At 38.4% G+C, this 19,480-nt stretch overlaps 1 protein-coding gene across 2 annotated transcripts in view; it reads right to left on the reverse strand.

The window, feature by feature from the left end:
* The window catches only part of GTF3C3 (general transcription factor IIIC subunit 3), a 41,488-nt gene extending 26,000 nt beyond the window's left edge, over nucleotides 1–15,488 (reverse strand). For both annotated transcript variants that reach the window (XM_042949554.1, XM_042949553.1), the window contains exons 1-6: nucleotides 15,315–15,488; nucleotides 14,351–14,462; nucleotides 11,776–11,966; nucleotides 10,510–10,633; nucleotides 2,311–2,502; nucleotides 1,620–1,785 (exon numbers count right to left, since the gene is read on the reverse strand). In XM_042949554.1, coding sequence (XP_042805488.1) covers nucleotides 1,620–1,785; nucleotides 2,311–2,502; nucleotides 10,510–10,633; nucleotides 11,776–11,966; nucleotides 14,351–14,462; nucleotides 15,315–15,416 — 887 coding nt within the window. In that variant the 5' untranslated portion in view covers nucleotides 15,417–15,488. The remainder of the gene's footprint in view (nucleotides 1–1,619; nucleotides 1,786–2,310; nucleotides 2,503–10,509; nucleotides 10,634–11,775; nucleotides 11,967–14,350; nucleotides 14,463–15,314) is intronic.
* Between the last annotated feature and the right edge of the window lie 3,992 nt (nucleotides 15,489–19,480).

Raw genomic sequence — 19,480 nt, forward strand, 5'->3', positions numbered from 1 at the left:
TACTCAAGGATATCACTCAAGCAACTGTCCCTTCTCTCATGAATCTTCAGTGTGTTCCTCAATTGTGGATTACACCAGCTGAATACAAATCCATTGTAATTTTTCCCAACTTAAAAATTATCTCTTACCCCTACAACCCATTCTAATTATCTTCTCATTCCTCTGCTCCCCTTATAAATTTCTCCAGAGCTGCCAATACTCCAGGAACCCTCACCCCATCTCCAATGTCAATACTCAGTCCTCATTTTACATGCTCTATCTGGACTATTCCATCCCTCCTCCTTGCAGTGCTTTCTTCAATACATTTCTAGTATATCATGTTCTCTTAGTTTCTTCCTACTTCACTGCCCATTTCCTTTCAGTCTCCCTGCTGCTTCCTCCTGATTTTCCTGATTTCTAAACACTGGAGTGCCTCAGGGTTTAGTCCTAAGAACCCTTCCCTTGTCTGTCTGTGTGTGTGTGTGTCTCCCTCTCTCTTTCATACACACACACCCACCCATCTCCTATTAGAACATCGTTGAGTTCAGCCTTAAAATACACCCAGAATCTGATTACTTCTCACCACCTGCACTTTTATCCTGGTCCAGACTACTATTATCCCTTCCACAGATTACTGCACTAACCAGATCAAGATGGTTGATCCCAGATTGAAATACCATTTACAGATACCTCTAGAAAAGAGAGCTTACAAGACATTATTTAGCCAAAATGTTTCCTGCTTTGCTTTGATGTACAGCATGTCAGAGAAGTATAGTAGCATATAATATTTTATTTTTTATTTTTATTTTCAATTTTTTATTTAAACCTAATTAGTTAACATATAGTGTAATATTGGTTTCAGGAGAATTTAGTGATTCTTCACTTATATATAACACCCAGTGCTCAACACAAGTGCCTCCTTAATACCCATCACCCATCTAATCCATCCCCCACTCACCTCCCTCCATCAACCCTCAGTTTGTTCTATAACGTTAAGTCTCTTGTGGTTTGCTTCCCTCTCTTTTTATTCCCTTCTCTTTTGTTAAGCTGTTTTGTTTCTTACATTCCACATGAATGAAATCATGGTATTTGCCTTTCCCTGACTGACTTATTTCACGTACCATAATACACTCTAGTTCCATCCATGTCATTGAAAATGGGATATTTTAAAATAAAATATATACCACAGTCAGTGCTGTGTCAACCATAAAGAAAAATTTTTGTCTTAAGATGTTATTCTAGTACTAACTAAAGATACAATTATAGAAAACCCCAGACCACAAACATTTCAATAGCATATTTACAACAACTAATCTAATATTATTGCAAATGTACATCAACTAAGTTATGGAAACCTAGGAACCTAATCATCCTTTTAGAACATGCCCCATTTTTAAACTTCAGAACACTTGAAGGTAATTGTATATATAAATTTTTCTAAGTAATCACACAGTTGACTTGGAAACAGAAAATTACTGGAAAAAAAACCCACCTCTATATTTAAGCACAATATAAAATATAGGAAATAAAACACTTCTTTGAACCTCAATAAAAAATATATTCTACTTCAAATATGTGCTTTGACGTGTAAAATAAGATGATTATTAGGAGCATCTATATATACTTCACTCCAAACTTACTTTGCCATATCTCTAGTCAACTGCATAAAACGTTCTCCATCAGATGGAGATAAAAGGTTTAAAATACGCCTATAACCATCCATTGCCATTTTATGATCCCCCATTTGTTCATAAAGGCTTGATCGCTCCCACAGGTAACGGACATTAGTAGGTTCGTATTTAAGAGCTAAAAAGAAAAAAGAGAATACAAATTATGGATTTATCACAAAAAGGTGTTCATGATACTTGGGTATGACCAATTCTCTTTTCAGAAAATTAAATGAACACTCTAAACTAATTGTCTAATAGAATTAAGTGGGTTACTCTAGAACAAATCTATCTTCACAGGAACCCTCAGTTAGGTTTACTCTAAGACCAGACAGAACCTGAATCTCTACATTAATCTTCATTTGGTAACTTAGTGTGATGTTAACCCTCAAGGAACAGCTTAGAACCAACAATGATCTCAGTAGGAAATTGAAGGTAGTGTTCTACCAACTTTTGTGCCATATATTAGCTCACACTATAAAGTTGCTGATAAACATGAAAGCAGACTGGCTCCAAATACTTAACCCTGGGATGACAGAATATAGGGACAGAATATAAGGAATAAATACATTTCAGCTAACATCACCCCAGAGTAGCAAGTACAATTATCAAAAAATATATTATGTAACATTTTTATCAAACAAAATAAAAACATTTTAATTACCTTTTGTGTAGCAAAAAATAGCCTGCTTAATATTATCTTGTTCCAGAGACATTTCTGCCAATCTAACCCATTCTTCAGTGTCACTGGGATTTAAATGCGCAGCAATCAACTCAAACTGCAGAGACTTCTCCATATCACCTTGGTCCTCATATATCATGGCCAGAGTAGAGAATGGCTCATAAGCCAGAGGAGCTATAATGAATTAAAAAAAAAACAAATTCCACTGACTGAGGAAAGAAGCATGAGATGATACAATCCTATGGCTCAAATTATGATCTTGTAATAATTAAACTCTTTTAAACACCCTAGCAGAATTATACGAACTACTTGATGGAATTTAGAAGGTATCATTTCATGAAAAACTCTATTCTCCACCATGTGCTCCTTATGAAAATCCCCCTTTGCTAAGGCTCAACATGGCTTAATAACTGAGTGAATTCATCCCAATGAGCATCAGCACATCAGTGTTGAATCTTCATGATCCAACAACCACAGGCATATGGAATGAATGGACTGAGGATATCTAAACTGCACCTAAATCCAGGATATCAAAATGAATAGTTAATCTGCATTTCTGAAATGAAGTTCTAAAATCACAAGGGATTAAAGTCAAAGTTATTGTCAAAAATAAACAACTATAAACTAATATAAAGGAAAAGATAATATTGCAATGTAGGAACCAAACAAAATATTCTCAAGAAAAAAGTGTGGTTAATCTTGTTTCTCAGATAGAAAAGAAAAAGCAGTGACCTCAAGTTATCCTAATAAGCAATGCAGGAAATTTTTAAAGTAAACTGTACATCCAATGTGGGGCTTAAACTCACAACTCCAAGATCAAGAGTTACATGCTCTACCAACTGAACCAGCCAGGTGCTCCAATCCAGGAAATGTTTAACAAGACTTCAGGAGGGTTGGCTGGGAAGACGGTAGAGTAGGCGGACCCTAACCCCACTTCATCCCATGGATGCAACTAGATAACACTGATATCAGCATAAATAATCCAGAAAACGATCTGAAGACCGGCAGAACAAAAACCACAATAAAAGGTATAGAAGAGGTCACAATGAAGAAGGTATGAAGTGTGAAGACACAGTCTGGGAGACAAAGAGGGCCGTCTGCAACAGGAAGGAAGCCAGTGGTGCAAAGAAGGAAACTTCACACTGGAGAGTCCACAAATGGTGAGGTGAATCCCCATAATATTTGCCTTTGAAAGCGAGAGTAGCCGAGTTTCGTTGAGTTCTTATAACCAATGGGACTTAAAGTCTGCAATTTAAAAAATCCACCAGCATGGCTCTAGGAGACCCAAGAGGATATTAGCAAGCAAAGTCCCTACCCTTAGATAGCACAAAAAACAGGCCATGCAGATACCATGCAGAACCAGCAGCCTGAAAGACACCAGGGGCAGATGGGAGGGAGAGTGATTTGTTCATCTCAGAGCACGTCCCAGAGAGACAGGGATCACGGGGAGACCCCTCCAGGAACAAAGGAGCTAGCAGGCGTCATCTCCCTACCCATCTACCCCCAGCATAAACAACAACCACCTGCAGGAACCAACACTCGCTACCTAACTTGTTTAAAGCAAGCCCTGCCCCCTTGCACTTTGGCAGATCCACCCTTCCTAGCCAAGCTGGCCTTAGTCCCCGTTACAGGCCCTTCCCCCAGAAGATCAGTGCAAACCACAGACACCACATCTCCCAACCTGCAAGTTGTGTGGGACTTCAAACGCGGCAGCTGCAAGTGGTGGCAGGTCTCATTTTGCAAGCAGACCACTGCACACCTTGTTAAAATGCAATCCACTTCTGCTGGGGACCAAACAATGCCCACAATAGGCAAAGAGAGCCTCTGCAGACAACTGAACTGAAAGAAAAAGAGGCCAAGACTCAACAGCAGAGCACACAAGACACATATAGGAGACACTCCCTGAAGCACGAGGCCCTGGGGAACAGGGGACACTGGACTACAGTGCACTACAGGACCTCTTCTTCATAAGGATATTATCGTTAACAGCAAGAGAAGTAGCTGATTTTCCTAACATAAAGAAACAGACACAGAAAGTCAGACAAAATGAAGAGACAGAGAAGTATCTCCCAAATGAAAGTATAGAACCAAACCACAGCAAGAGACCAAAGCAAAATGGATACAAATATGCTTGATACAGAATTTAAAGTAATGATCATAAAGATACTCACTGGACTTGAGAAAAGAATGGAAGACATCAGTGAGACCCTTAACACAGAGCTAAAAAAGAATCAATCACAGATGAAGAACACAATAAATGAAATTAAAATACACTTAATGGAATATCAGGCTGGATAAAGCAGGAGAACAAATTAATGACTTAGAAGACACAGTAATGGTAAGTAACCCAGCTGAGCAAAGGAGAGGAAAGAAAATTATGCAAATTGGGAAGTATTAGGAAACTCAATGACTCCATCAACCATAACATAGTAACATAATAACATGTGTATTATAAGGATCTCAGAAGAAGAGAGAGAAGGGGGCAGAAATTTTATTTGAAGATATAACAGCTGAAGACTTCCCCAATCTGGGGAAGGAAACAGATCCAGCTCCTGGAGGCACAGAGATACCTCCAAAAATTCAATAAGGAGGTTCACACCAAGACACATAGTAATTAAAATAGCAAAGTGCACTAATAAGGAAAAAATATAAAAACAGCAAGAGAAAAGAAGACAGTTACACACAAGGGAAACCCTATGAGGCTATCAGCAGATTTTTTAGCAGAAATTTTACAGGCTGTAAGAGAGTGGCATGATATATTCAAAGTGCTAAAAGGGGAAAATCTGTAGACAAGAATACTCTATCCAACAAGGCTATCATTCAGAATAGAAGAAGAGATAAAAAGTTTCTCAGACAAAAAATAAAGGAGTTCATCACCACTAAGACCAGCCCTACAAGAAAATTAAAGGGGACTCTTTGAATGCAAATGAAAGACCCTACGTGAAAGTATGAAAAGTAAAAAACACAAAAGTAAAAGTATTTCTGCAAAAATAAGTCAAAGCATTCATAAAATAAAAGGATGTGAAATATGACACTATGTATCTAAAACATGGAGGGGAGATAAGAATGGGCTTAAGCGACCATCAACTTAATATAGACTGCTATTTGCAAAAGATTTTATATGTGAACCTAATGCCAAACACATAAAAAACCAGTAATACATATGCAAAAAAATAAAGAGACAGGAATCAAAGTATATCATTAAAAAAAGCCAACAAACCATGAAAGAGCAAGAGAAGAAAGGATCAGAGAAAATATGCAGAAACAACCACAAAACAAGTAACAAAATAGTAATACATATCTATCAATAATTACTTTGATGTAAATGGACTAAATGCCACTATCAAAAGACAGTGTGACAGAATGGATAAAAAATTAACACCCATGTATATGCTGCCTACAAAAGACTCATTTCAGATTGAAAGACACCTGCAGATTCAAAGTGAAAGTACAGAGAAACATTTATCGTGCAAATGGATGTTAAAAGAAAGCCAGGGTAGCAAGACAACAGACTTTAAAACAAAGAGTTTGGGGTACCTGTCTGGTTCAGTCACTAGAGCATGCAACTCTTGACCTCGGGGTTGTATGAGCCCTACGTTTGGTGTAAAGATTACTTAAAAAAAATAAAATCTACAAAAAATATATATAATTAAATTAAATTAAATTTAATTTAATTTAATTAAAAAAAAAGACTGTAACAAGAGACAAAAGCTTGAGTGGCTCAGTTGGTTAAGGATTCAACTCTTGAATTTCAACTTATGTCATGATCTCATGGTTTGTAGGTTTGCGTCCCACATTGGGCTCTGCACTGACAGTGCAGAGCCTGCTTGAGATTTGGTCTCCCTCTCTCTCTGCCCTTTCCCTACTCACTCTCTATCTCTGTCTCAGAATAAATAAAAACATTTTAAAAAATTTTAAAAAGAGACAAAGAAGGATATTATATAATAATAAGGGGGCCAATCCAACAAGAGGATATAACAATTGTAAATATTTATGCACTCACCATGGAAGCACCCAAATACATAAAAAGTTAATAACAAATATAAAGGAAATAACCAGTAATAATACAATAGTAGTAGAGGATGTAAGTGATGTCCACTTATAACAATGGACAGATAATCCAAACAGAAAATCAACAAACAGTGGTTCTGAATGACACACTGGACCAGATGGATTTAACACACACATTCATAATAAAACAGCAGAATACACATTCTTTTCAAGTGCACATGGAACATTCTCTAGAACAGATCACATTTTAGGCCACAGAAAAAGTCTCAACAAATTAAAAAAAAATTGAAGTCATACCACGCATCTTTACTGACCACAAAACTATGAAACTAGAAATCAACTGTAAGAAAAAATCTGGAAAGAGCACAAATACATGGAAGCTAAATAAGATGCTACTACACAATAAGTGGGTCAACCAAGAAATCAAAGAAGAAATCAAAAACTACACAGGAACAAATGAAAACACAATGATCCAAAATCTTTCGGACACAGCAAAACTGGTTCTAAGAGTGAGTTTATAGCAATACAGGACATCAAGAAGCAAGACAATTTTCAAATAAACAACCTAACCTTATATCTAAAGAAGCTAGAAAAAGAAGAATAAAACCCAAACCCGGCAAAAGGAAGGAAATAATAAAGATCAGAGTGGAGGGGCACCTGGCTGGCTCAGTGGGTATACAATACTCTAGATCTCAGATTGTGATTTCACGCCCCACACTGGGTACAGAGACTACTTAAAAATAAAACCTTAAAAAAAAAATTAGAGCAGAAACAAATGATAAACTAAAAAAAAAAATAGAACAGAACAATGAAACCAGGAGCTAAGTTCTTTGAAAAGATCAACAAAATTGATAAACCTCTAGTAAAATTATCAAAAAAAGGAAAAGGAAAAAAAAAAAAGTGAGAGGACCCAAATAAACAAAGTCACAGATGAAAGGAGAGAAATAACAACCAACACCACAAAAATACAAAAACTGTAACAGAAGATTATGCAAACCTTTATGTCAAAAAATTAGACAACTTAGAAGAAATGGATAAATTCCTAGAAACATACAACCTACCAAGACTGAAGCAGGAAGAAATAGAAATTTTGAACAGACCAATAGCAGTAATGAGACTGAAGCAGTAATCAAAAAACCAAAAGTCCAGGATTAGACAGCTTCAGAGGTAAATTCTACCAAACATTTATTTTTTTTATGTTTATTTATTTTGAGAGCAAGTGTGCATGCACACACATCAGCAGGGGAGGGGCAGAGAGAGAGGGAGATAAAGAATCCCAAGCAGGTTCCATGCTGTCAGCACAGAGCCTGATGCAGGGCTGGATCTCACAAACTGTGAGATCATGACCTAAGTCGAAACCAAGAGTTGGACACTTAACCGACTGAGCCACCCATGTGCCCCCTAGCAAACATTTAAAGAAGAGTTAATACCTATTCTCCTCAAACCATTCCAAAAACATAAGAGGAAGGAAAACTTCCAAATTCACTCTATGTGGCCAATATTACCCTGATACCAAAACAAGATAAAGACACTACAAAAAGAACTACAGGCTTGTATCTCTCATGAATACAGATGCAAAAATCCTCAACATATTAGCAAACCAAATCCAACAATACATTAAAAAATCATACAATACAATCAAATGGGATATTCCCAGGATGTAAGGGTGGCTCAGTTTTCACAAAAAATCAACACTATACATCACATCAATAAGAGAAAGGATGAAAACTACATGGTCATTTCAACAGATGCAGAAAAAGCATTTGAAAAAGTACAACATCCACTCATGATAAAAATCCTCTGCAAAGCAGATCTAGAGGGAACATACCTCAACATAATAAGGGCCTTATATGAAAAACCCACAACCAATATCACACTCAATGGTAAAAAACTGAGAGCTTTTACCCTAAGATCACAAACAAGACAAGGATGTCCACTCTCATCACTTTTATTCGACATAGTACTGGAAGTCCAAGCCACAGTAATTATACAATATAAAGAAATAAAAAGCATCCAAACTGGTAAGGAAGAAATAAAACTCTATTTGTAGATGACTTGATACTATATACAGAAAGCCCTGAAGACTCCACCAAAAAACTATTACAACTGATAAATGAATTCAGTAAAGTCACAGGATACAAATCAATGTACATCAATCTGTTGCATTCCGGGGCACCTGGGTGGCTCAGTCGGTTAAGCGGCCGACTTCGGTTCAGGTCATGATCTCGGGGTCTGCGAGTTCAAGCCCCGCGTCGGGCTCTGTGCTGACAGCTCAGAGCCTGGAGCCTGTTTCCGATTCTGTGTCTCCCTCTCTCTGACCCTCCCCCGTTCATGCTCTGTCTCTCTCTGTCTCAAAAAAAATTAAAAAAAAAATCTGTTGCATTCCTATATACTAATAATGAAGCAGCAGAAAGTGAAATCAAGAAAACAATCCCAAGGGCACCTGGCTGGCTCAGCTGGTAAAGCATGTGGCTCCAGATCTCGGAGTCATGAGTCCAATGTAGGGTGTAGAGCTTATTAAAAAAAAAGGGGGAGGGGGGCAGACACCTGGGTGGCTCAGTGAGGTGGGCAACCAACTCTTTGATATTGGCTGAGGTCATGATCTTGCAGTTGTAGGATCAAACCCCACATCAGGCTCTGCACTAGGCATGGAGCCTGCTTGCAATTCTCTCTCCCTCTCTCTCTGCCCCTCCCCCACTCACTTGCTCTCTCAAAATAAATAAATAAACTTTAAAAATAAAATAAAAACAGAACTACCCTATGACTCAGTAATTGTATTACTATTAACCCAAAAAATACAAAAACACTAATTTGAAGGGATACATACACCTCAATGTTTATAGCAGCATTATTTATAACGGCCAAACCATGGAAACAGCCCAAATGTCCATCAATAGATGAATGGATAAAGAAGATGGTGTGTGTGTGTGTGTGTGTGTGTGTGTGCGCGCGCGTGTGTGTGTGTGAGTATTATTTGGCCATAAAAAAAAATGAAATCTTGCCATTTGCAATACGGATAGAGCTAGGGAGTATAAAGCTAAGTGAAATAAGTCAGTCAGAGAAAGACAAATACCATATGATTTCACTCATATGTGGAATTTAAGAAACAAAACAAATGAGCAAAGAAAAAAAGAGGGAGAGAGAGAAACCAAAAAACAGATTCTTAATAGAGAACAAACTGATGGTTACCAGAAAGGAGGTGGGTCAGGGGATAGGGGTGAGTAAGAGGGTATAGGGATTAAAGAGTACATTTATCATGATGAAAAAAATAAAATTAACAAAGAAAAAACCAAAGACCTCTAAAAGGACCCTTGCCCAGATAAAATGAAATGCCAAAATACTGAAAAGATAAATGAACAGTTTACTGTATTACAATAACCCAAGCCACTACGCAGGTCACCATTTGGCAACACATCAGGAAAACAAAATGACAAATATAAGTGATTAATCAAAGAGTCACTTCTGAAGATATCCTCCAATGAGCCCAAGATTTGCAGTTTAATGAAAAATGATATATGTAAATTGTGTCTTTTACCAAAAAGTAGATTAAAATAATCTAGCTCTGCCTAATCTGGAAAATGAAAGAAAAAAAAGAACACTTTTTAAGTGGTTTCAACACGTGTCATATTTAAAAAACACTAATGCGGGGCGCCTGGGTGGCTCAGTCGGTTAAGCGGCCGACTTCAGCTCAGGTCACCATCTCGCGGTCCGTGAGTTCGAGCCCCGCGTCGGGCTCTGGGCTGATGGCTCAGAGCCTGGAGCCTGCTTCCGATTCTGTGTCTCCCTCTCTCTCTGCCCCTCCCCCGTTCATGCTCTGTCTCTCTCTGTCTCAAAAATAAATAAACGTTAAAAAAAAAAAAAAAATTTAATAAAAAACACTAATGCTCCAAAAGTCTAAAAACCCCAAAATGAAACATTAAAAAACAAACAAAAATAAAAAAAGGCTATAAGAGTTCAATAAATATTAATATTTCATTAAGTCATACTCTATGATTTTCATTTTCTTGGTAATGATTTCTACTGAATATGAAAAATGGCAAATCACTATTATCATAATCATTTCCAAGCTTCTGAATATTTTTTCCAAATAGTACAGTGAAGTGCTCCTCCACTTGTTTTAAGACACACTATTAAACTGCTATTGTCAATAATCCCCCCTACAGAAAACACCTTGTCTTATGATTTCCATGCACATCAATATCGCCTCCTCCCGTTCTCCTCGAGCAAAGCGAATGTTGGCTTCACCCATGAGACCCCTCAGAGCTCTGGGAAGTTTACTTCGAGGTCTTTTCTCCTGTATAGAAAAAAAATGACATTTAGACTAAAATACAGTAGTGTCTTAGATTTCAATTCCAACCAAATTAATAAATGCAGAACATAATGAAACTGAAATTTCCCTTTAAAATTTCTCAATATTCTAAATTGAGAAATAAGGACTAAATGACTATAATTCTAACCCATTAATATTAAAGTCTATATTTCAGGAAAAAGTCTAAAACTAATCTCAACAAGAAAAAGAAATATTCTATAACATTCTCCAAAAAGGAACACCTCAGAAAACTAAAACAAACTTCCTAAGTAGAAAGTTCAAACCACAGTGAAGTATATAAAGAAAGTAAAAATCAAAGTGGTCAAGAATTATTAATTACTAACTAGAATAATAACAAATGTAGAACCTGATGTTGCAAAATGGATTTATGTGCCACTAATAACCTACTGAAGATCCTCCTTCCTTCTAATTTATCTACTCAGAAGAAAGTTGGTTAAAAAGTTATAATATGGAACTTTTAATAGCAAAACTATAGCATATTTTGACACACGCAATAATTAAGGTTTTACATTTTAAAAAATCTCTAAGGTGAAACATAAGAAAGTAGGTGGCTCAGGGGCGCCTGGGTGGCGCAGTCGGTTAAGCGTCCGACTTCAGCCAGGTCACGATCTCGCGGTCCATGAGTTCGAGCCCCGCGTCAGGCTCTGGGCTGATGGCTCGGAGCCTGGAGCCTGTTTCTGATTCTGTGTCTCCCTCTCTCTCTGCCCCTCCCCCGTTCATGCTCTGTCTCTCTCTGTCCCAAAAATAAATAAAAAACGTTGAAAAAAAAAATTTTTTTTAAATAAAAAATAAAAAAAAAAAGAAAGTAGGTGGCTCAGTCAGTTAAGCGTCTGACTCTTGGTTTCAGCTCAGGTCATGATCTCTCTGGCCTGTTTCGGATCCTCTGTTTCTGTCCCTTCCCTGCTCATGTTTACAGGCTCTCTCTCTCTCTCTCAAAATAAATAAAAAGAAAAAAAAAAAAAAAGAAACGTAACAGTTGTCTCATGATATTTCCTTTTTTACAGTTTGAATTCTTTCCAGATATACGTATAATTTAAAGATTTCTTTTTCGATTACTATGTCACATTTTTACATTATGTTTATAAAGACTAAAATAAATTATTTACTTTCATCATCTTCTTGGTTTCACGATTGAGAACCATCTCCAATACAAACACATCTCCTGCAGTGGGTTGCTCAGGTGTTTCTTCTTCCTCTTCTTCTTCTTCTTCCTCTTCCTCCTCATCATCTTCATTCTCTCCAAGCATGGAAGCAAAGACCTTGTGAACTGATTTACTGACTCCATCTGATGTTTCTCCTGAAGAAAGACACATGGAGATTGCCAAGAAACAAACAAAAACCCATTAGAACACTCGGTAGTCAAAAGGGAAAAAAAAGAATCCAGTATTTTCTGAAAGTAAAAGTAGAGAACAAACATTCCAAAACACAACCCAAAGAAGAAATCTGTTGCAAAGTCATATATTTTACTCTGTAGGAACTGCTGACTCAACCTTTAGGCCTCATTAAGATGTACAGGAGAATTAAGTGGGAAATCAGAAGGGTACATAGTTACCACTTAAAAGCAGAGAGGAAAAAAAAATAAAAGAACTGTAAGACACAGACCTGAAAACTAAACAAGTCTGATGGTACACACCAGGTGGCATAGCATAGTGATTAAAAATAAGGCCTCCAGAGTCAAGCTGTCTGATTTCAAACTTCATCTCCAATTATCACTAACTGTATAACCTTGGGTAAATTACTGAAGCTCTCTGAACCTCAGTTTCCTCATTTGTAAAAGAGGTTAATAATAATGTCTGACAGGGGCATTTGGGTGGCTCAGTCAGTTAAGCGTCTGACTTTGGCTCAGGTCATGATCTCATGGTTCGTGAGTTCGAGCCTCACATCGGACTCTGTGCTGACACCTCAGAGCCCGGAGCCTACTTCAGATTCTGTGTCTCCCTAATCTGTTCCTCCCCCACTTGTACTCTCTCTCTCTCTCAAAAATAAATAAAAATTTAAAAAAAATTTTTTTTTAAATAATAATGTCAGAAAGACCAAAGAACTCTTGATCTTGGGGTTGGGAGTTCAAGCCCCATGCTGAGCACAGAGCTTATATACATACATACATACACACAAACATACATAAATAGTGGTTGTACCATTTAAATAAATAGGTAGATAAATAAATACAGTACCATAATAATAATGTCTGCTTTAGGCTCACTCTAAGGATGAGGTGAGTTTTTATATATATGCACTTAGAATAATGCCCAGGATACAGTAAAAGCTTAATAGATGCTATTATTAAAACAGTATTATCATTTCAGGAACAAAATAATATGACATAATTCATTTGTATCTGAGGATGCCACTATAGTACAATAATTTTTGCAAGTTCATAATGATAACCTTAAATGATCATGTAATGCTTAAGTTTGAGGCCAATTTTCTGTTAAAGCAGAGGCATGTAACATATTTTAGAAAAACTCCAATGAAACAGTTAAAATTTTACATACATTTTATATAATTTTACATAATTGTATTAAAAAACTTGCAAGCTTATTCACTTACATGAAATACGTCAAATCCCAAAGATGCTGGATAGACAAGATAGTTAATATGTTTGAGGAAGGACAAAAATTTTTAAAAACCCACATATTCTGAACAACAAATAAGTAATCATTCTTAAAAAGTCATAATGACCAGCTTCAAGAATTGTGAACATCCTAAATAAATGTAAGAATATGTACACAGAAGATCCAAAAGAATATACATACATACTGCCAGAATACATGAATTAAGCAAGGTTCCTGGATACAAGGTTAATATACAAAAATTACTTGTAGTTTTCGATCAGCAATAGAAACCTCCACTTGGTCCAAGGAGGCAGGAATAAAGCTGGTTTTCTGCATGTAAACTCTGTGTAAAAAGAGTTATTCACAGGGAAAAGAACCAGCTTCTACTTCTACCCCCTAGAACTAGAAAGTTTAATTTAGTTCTCATTCAGATACTCTACACAAAGCTACATTCTAATTGACATTTCAGTATTCCACATAACTTGTCACGGGTAAATGGATACTATGAACTATTATCAGTATTCTGTTCACGAGGAAGGTATGTCAATCACTGGAAATTAATGAATTTACAAACTAGTTCATCAATTAGACTCTGATGGCTGTAATTAGATGGGACTAACCAAATCTGGTATCTGCACTTGCAGAGCTGAGGACTGGATTCTCGAAAGAGGCAGCATACCAAGAAATCTATACTGTGTGTAAAGACCCATCTGGGGCAGCCAACTGGACTTCCACACTGGCATTTTTTATCTTATCTCCTATGACTAATGCAGTGGTTTGGAAGCTACTTTGTTTAGAAGCATAAATCATTACCATTGGGGGAGTATAGTCTGGAAATATTAGTAACCAAAAGGGCCAGTTTAAAAAACAGTGACTCTACAAAGGCTCCCAAATACTGATGTCAATTTGAAATACTTTTCCACAAAAATAACCCATAAAACTAACCATCACCATATTCAAAACCTCATCAAATATTTATTGAGCACCTATTATATGCCACGCACTATAATTATGCTACTGACAAACTAGATAATCCAGAATACCACTGCAATGAAAAAACAATGTTTTCATTAAATTATTAGGTAGTCGTAACATTTAATGCAAGTAGCAAATGATTTTAACATACCTTCATTGACCTCATTGTCCTGCGATTTGCTGGAGTCAATTCCTGATGATGATGGAACTTCAGAGTCATGTGGATTTTCTTCAACTGATAACTTTCCTTTTTCCTGAACACTCTGTGATTGAAAATTAATGATTCCAAAAAATAATGCAGATTTAGTTCTCTCCAGATGGGAATAGGGCATTTGCCTCATTTTCTATTTCTATAAAACTTGAGCTTTACATAAGTCTGAATACTGTCAAAGCATTTCATAGTCTCATCCCTCACGACTGTCTGAATCAGTCACTTGTAAAAAATAATTTACTACATCTGGATTATTTCATGAATCTACACATTATATCCTAGCTTTTTAAATGAAAAGAGATGGGTCTTTATTAGGTGCATGAATTAGGAACGAATCCACCAATTAATTTCAAAGAGTGCAATATTTGTTTTCCCTCGGACTTCTTATAAGTGAGAGGATATGTAAAGTTCAGATATTCTAAGTATCAAAAAATATGAATGAAGATTTTATCGGAAAAGAAAACTCGCTTTCTTGTGGAAGATTACATCACACCACTGGGAGACTCCTCAGAAATGGGAGCTCGAACCCCTCGGTTTAAAAATAAACTGAGGCCTAAAGAAGAGAGGTGAGTTGCTCACCCGAACACAAAAAGAATCGGTGGCAAAACTACTACTAGAATCAGAAACACTGACGGGGTGGGGGAGGAGGGGGGTGGGGGAGGAGGGAAGAGAGACAGAGAAGAGGTTACCACAAAGACAAGCTTTTTGGTGGGAGATATTTCTTAAGAGGAGATTAACACATGGATGAGAGGTGAGAACCCGCATTTGGGTAAGAAGGGGAAGAAGCTGCTAGGAAGTCCCGGCCCGCTCCATCACAGCGAATGGGGTCATCTGGGTCCCCCACATCTAGCTGCATTAGGGCGACACGACAGTGAGGGGCATCCTGGCCTGGCCATCGCCTCACTTTCTTCTCGCGGGTTTTTCTCTCTTCTCTCCGCCTTTCGAACTCCTCAAAGGAGATCTTCCCTTCCAGGTAGTCGATGAGCTCTGGGCTGAAACCCGACATTCCTGCTTCGGGGTGCGAATACGCAGCAACAAGAACCAGGACAGAGAACCGGAAAAAGCGAGACTTCCTAGATTTTACCTAACCCCCCGGCGCGAGAAAAGCGACGCGGCGTCCTCCTGAGAAACGGGCCCGGCCTGCGCCGCAGCCGCTGCGCTCAGGTTCCGCAGGCGCATATGGTCCGGCAGCCTTCGAGGCGAGAGAGGGGCGGAGCCGGCCGCTCGGGTCTTGGCCTGCTGCCCTGGCTCAAATTTATTGTTTAAGAGGATTAGGGAGTTAAAAAAAAAAAAAAAAAGTGCTTTAAAGACATTTTCCTTAATCTAGATCGTTTCCCTCAATTCTTCATTCTCCTAATCCACTTCATTTTCTGAATGTTTGTTCTTTAAATTAATTTGATCTTTTCTTTGGTGCATTATTTTCTTGATTTAACCAACTGCACTGCCACGTGCATGTTTCATTTTCCATTTTTCTCCTGCCACAGAAAGCTAAAGTCCTCTCCCAATTTGTGCTCTAAGTCTCATCTCCTCCACCATTAGTTTTCCCGTCTTCCACAAATTCTCAAACTCTCCCTTTCCTCAGGGCTCCTCAGTCCTTAAGTAAGTTTATCGGAACTTCACGTTCCACCTATCACTCCCACCCAAGTTTTCTTTTCTTAACAGTCAAACTTTTAGAATCAAATGCTTGATGTGGTTACCATACACTCTTGCCCATTTACTATAGGTCATGTACTGGCTTATGCATATTACATACATAGCTCAAAATAACCCTTAAAAATGGATGTTGCTTTCATTTTATTTTTATCTATCTATCTATCTATCTATCTATTTTGAGAGAGAGCGAGCAAACTCGTGCTTGTGCCGGGGTGGGGATGAGGGAGTGGCAGAGAGAAAGGAAGAGAGAATTCCAAGCAGACTCCCCCTGCTGCCGGTGGGGGCGGTGGGGGGGGGGGGTTGATCCCACAAACTGTGAGATCATTACCTGAGCTGAGATCAAGAGCTGGGCTTAATAGCTGACCACCCAGGCACCAGAGGATGTTGCTATTATTAATGCCAAAGTCCTATATCTAATAAGTAGCAGAGCCAGGATGTGAACCCTGATCTATCTGACCCCAAATCCCATGCATTGGAATTAATATGACATATGGCCTCCCCTCAATGGAACTATTCTTCACTTGCTGAACACTCCCGTGGTTTATATTTTACCTTGTGTTATAAATATTTCTCTGCTGTCCTATTCTAGACACACTGTCTGTCAACATCTTGAGAATAGTACTACCTAATGCATCTTTGTGAATTCTAGTAATCTGTGCTTAAAACACGTTTATGAATTAAACTGGGTGGAATTGAGAGTACCTTAGAAATGAGCAATAGTGTTTAGGTACAGAGAATGAAGCTCCATATAAAGCTAAGGTTAGATATAGGTTACATGGAGCCTATCACTTAGCCATTGGTACCTCTTTGTTACAATCTAGATGAGGATAAGAACAGAAGAATGTCAGAATGACAGCTGTGACCCCAAGACTTCTAGATAAGAGGGGAAAAAATCTCACAGCTAGAAATCATCACTTTCTCATAATGAAGGATCCTCGGGACTCTACCTGGGTGTAAAATATGGGGGCTAGTAGGAAAGGTTGGATTAAGGAACTCAACAAAAATCACTTGTAGGGAAATTCTCCCTGCCTTCTCCAGGCAAGCAGGGAACTGCATCTAAGAAGTCAAAACTCTGGTCCTAACTCTCCTAGGGGAAAAGAAGGGAGTCAAAGGCAAGAAAGATGGTACCTCATAAGGAGAATTCTCTACTAAGACCCAGATGGCTTAGACTAGGTTGTTTCACTATCACCTGACTGGAATATGGAATAACAGTTGTGCAGCTATCCATTCATGTTGGGGGAGAATAGGGAACAAGGAGAAAGAGATAAAAGGATAGTTTTTATGCCATTATTAAAGAGACAACAGACCCAAAATCACTTGTGCTAAAAACCACATCAGGAACCAAGACTTAATATATAATTTAGTTGCAGTTTCAACCTCTCTTAGGAGTGGTCAATCTGGAATTACATGGTCAGCGCTAGTGAGGTAATAGACCTCACTGCATGATAGACCTCTGCTGTCCCCTAAAGGGAAGTGACCTTGCCACAAACAATCCACTCTCTGCTTGGTGACTTCCTTGTCCCACCTTCTTCTAGCTACAAAGTCTTTCATTTTGTACAGCTCTTTGGGGCTCCTTTCTATTTGTTAGATGATGCCCAATTCATGGTTCATTGAATAAATCCAATAAAATCTTTAAAATCTACTTTAAAATTTGAATTTGGTTTTTAACACTGCTATGGAACACCTTGTTGACATGAAAGTTGTTTTACAGGTCACATTGTAGCAATATATCTTAAAATTGTAATCTTTCTGTTTTTCTTTTATCCACTTCCTTGAAAGTGATTTGTACCCTGGTGAGTCAGAGGCATCTGCATTACTTTGAGAAGAAGTGAAATTGTTACAGCGGTAATAAAAATAGCAAGAAGAAACTTTTCAGACTTTCTGACTGATTTTTGAGGAATCAAAATGGAATGTCTAAAGGAAGCAGAACATTGAATGGGTGCCATGACAGTAGAATTAAGAGTACACAGGGAGGATATGACTCCATCCTTTCTCCTTTTCAAGGGGTCGAACCACAATGGGATGTGACCCTTTTGGGGAGACAATTTTTCCATAGTTCTCTCACTTTTCTGCAAAAGTTTTTGGCAACTTTCAATCTGGGCTATATTTCCAAAGATGTCTGTAGAACAAACAACCTTGAAAGACAGACCTACTGTCTTTCTCTGTGATAGAGGACAGATTTGTTTTCTGGCCAGTACAATAGATATAATGCTTCCATCTGGGGCAAAGATTGGGCATGTTTGCTAGTAGCCCCATATAAAAGTGGGGATATCCTAAGTTTGGGGTTCCTCAGCACAAACCCACTCATGTGCAGCAGGTGCTTGGATTCACCTCCATGTGGCTCCCATGATACTTCGGGTATAAGGAGAACCAATGTGGATGTACAACTCATGCTGCCTGCAGTGCCATGAGTAATAAAATATGCTGCCTCAGACCCAGGGGTCTCATGTGTCTATTAGAATCTGTGAAACTGTAGTAGGATAGTGTGCGGCTTACAAGTCACACTTGTAAGTGTGACTTAGAAGTCACACTCTTAACAGTCCTTTTTTTTTTTTTTTTTAATTTTTTTAATGTTTATTTTTGAGACAGAGAGACAGAGCATGAACAGGGGAGGGTCAGAGAGAGAGGGAGACACAGAATCTGAAGCAGGCTCCAGGCTCTGAGCTGTCAGCACAGAGCCCGATGCGGGGCTCGAAGTCACAGACCGTGAGGTCATGACCTGAGCCGAAGTCGGACGCTTAACCGACTGAGCCACCCAGGCACCCCTCTTAACAGTTCTTGACTACCCTAGTTCTGGGATAGGGGACAATAGGTCATGGCCTGGGAATGTGGGCCTCATCAAAGAGGAGCAGAGTCAGTGTTGAAAGGCTGTCAGAGGACTATGTAGAGAATTACCATGGGCCCCGGGGAGCCTGGATCACTTGCAAAGCATTGAATTTCACTGGAAGAAACATGACATTTCTGCTGTTTACCTAGCAATGGTTCTCAGCCAAGAAAAAAATCACTTCCCAAGTGGGCTTTTTAGAAATGTGTGTAGGGAAGTTTTGGTTGTCAAAATAATAGGGTAGGGGTGGGGAAATGACTGACATACAATGTCTGAGGACCAGGTGTGCTAAATGGTCATACAAGTGGAGACTTGTCCTTCCCCAATGGCATCACCACCAAGAAACTCCAGTCAGTATGGAGTGTAGGCCATCCATCAACAGCTATCTCCCAATGTGAGTTTTCCAGCAGAAGGATGCATGCTCCTGCCTTGAGACTTTGCAGGCTCATAGTTAAAAGTCCGTGTGGATGCTCTTCCTTTTCAAGGCCCTGAAATTAATAAGAATTCCCTTTGTGGCAGTACTGACACCCAGAACAGGGCTGGTAAAAGGAAAGGAAAACCAGTCAATGCTACTTGAGTGGAACTAGAGGGTG

The sequence above is a fragment of the Panthera leo genome, chromosome C1, assembly GCF_018350215.1.
Source record: "Panthera leo isolate Ple1 chromosome C1, P.leo_Ple1_pat1.1, whole genome shotgun sequence".
NCBI classification, from domain to species: Eukaryota; Metazoa; Chordata; class Mammalia; order Carnivora; family Felidae; genus Panthera; species Panthera leo.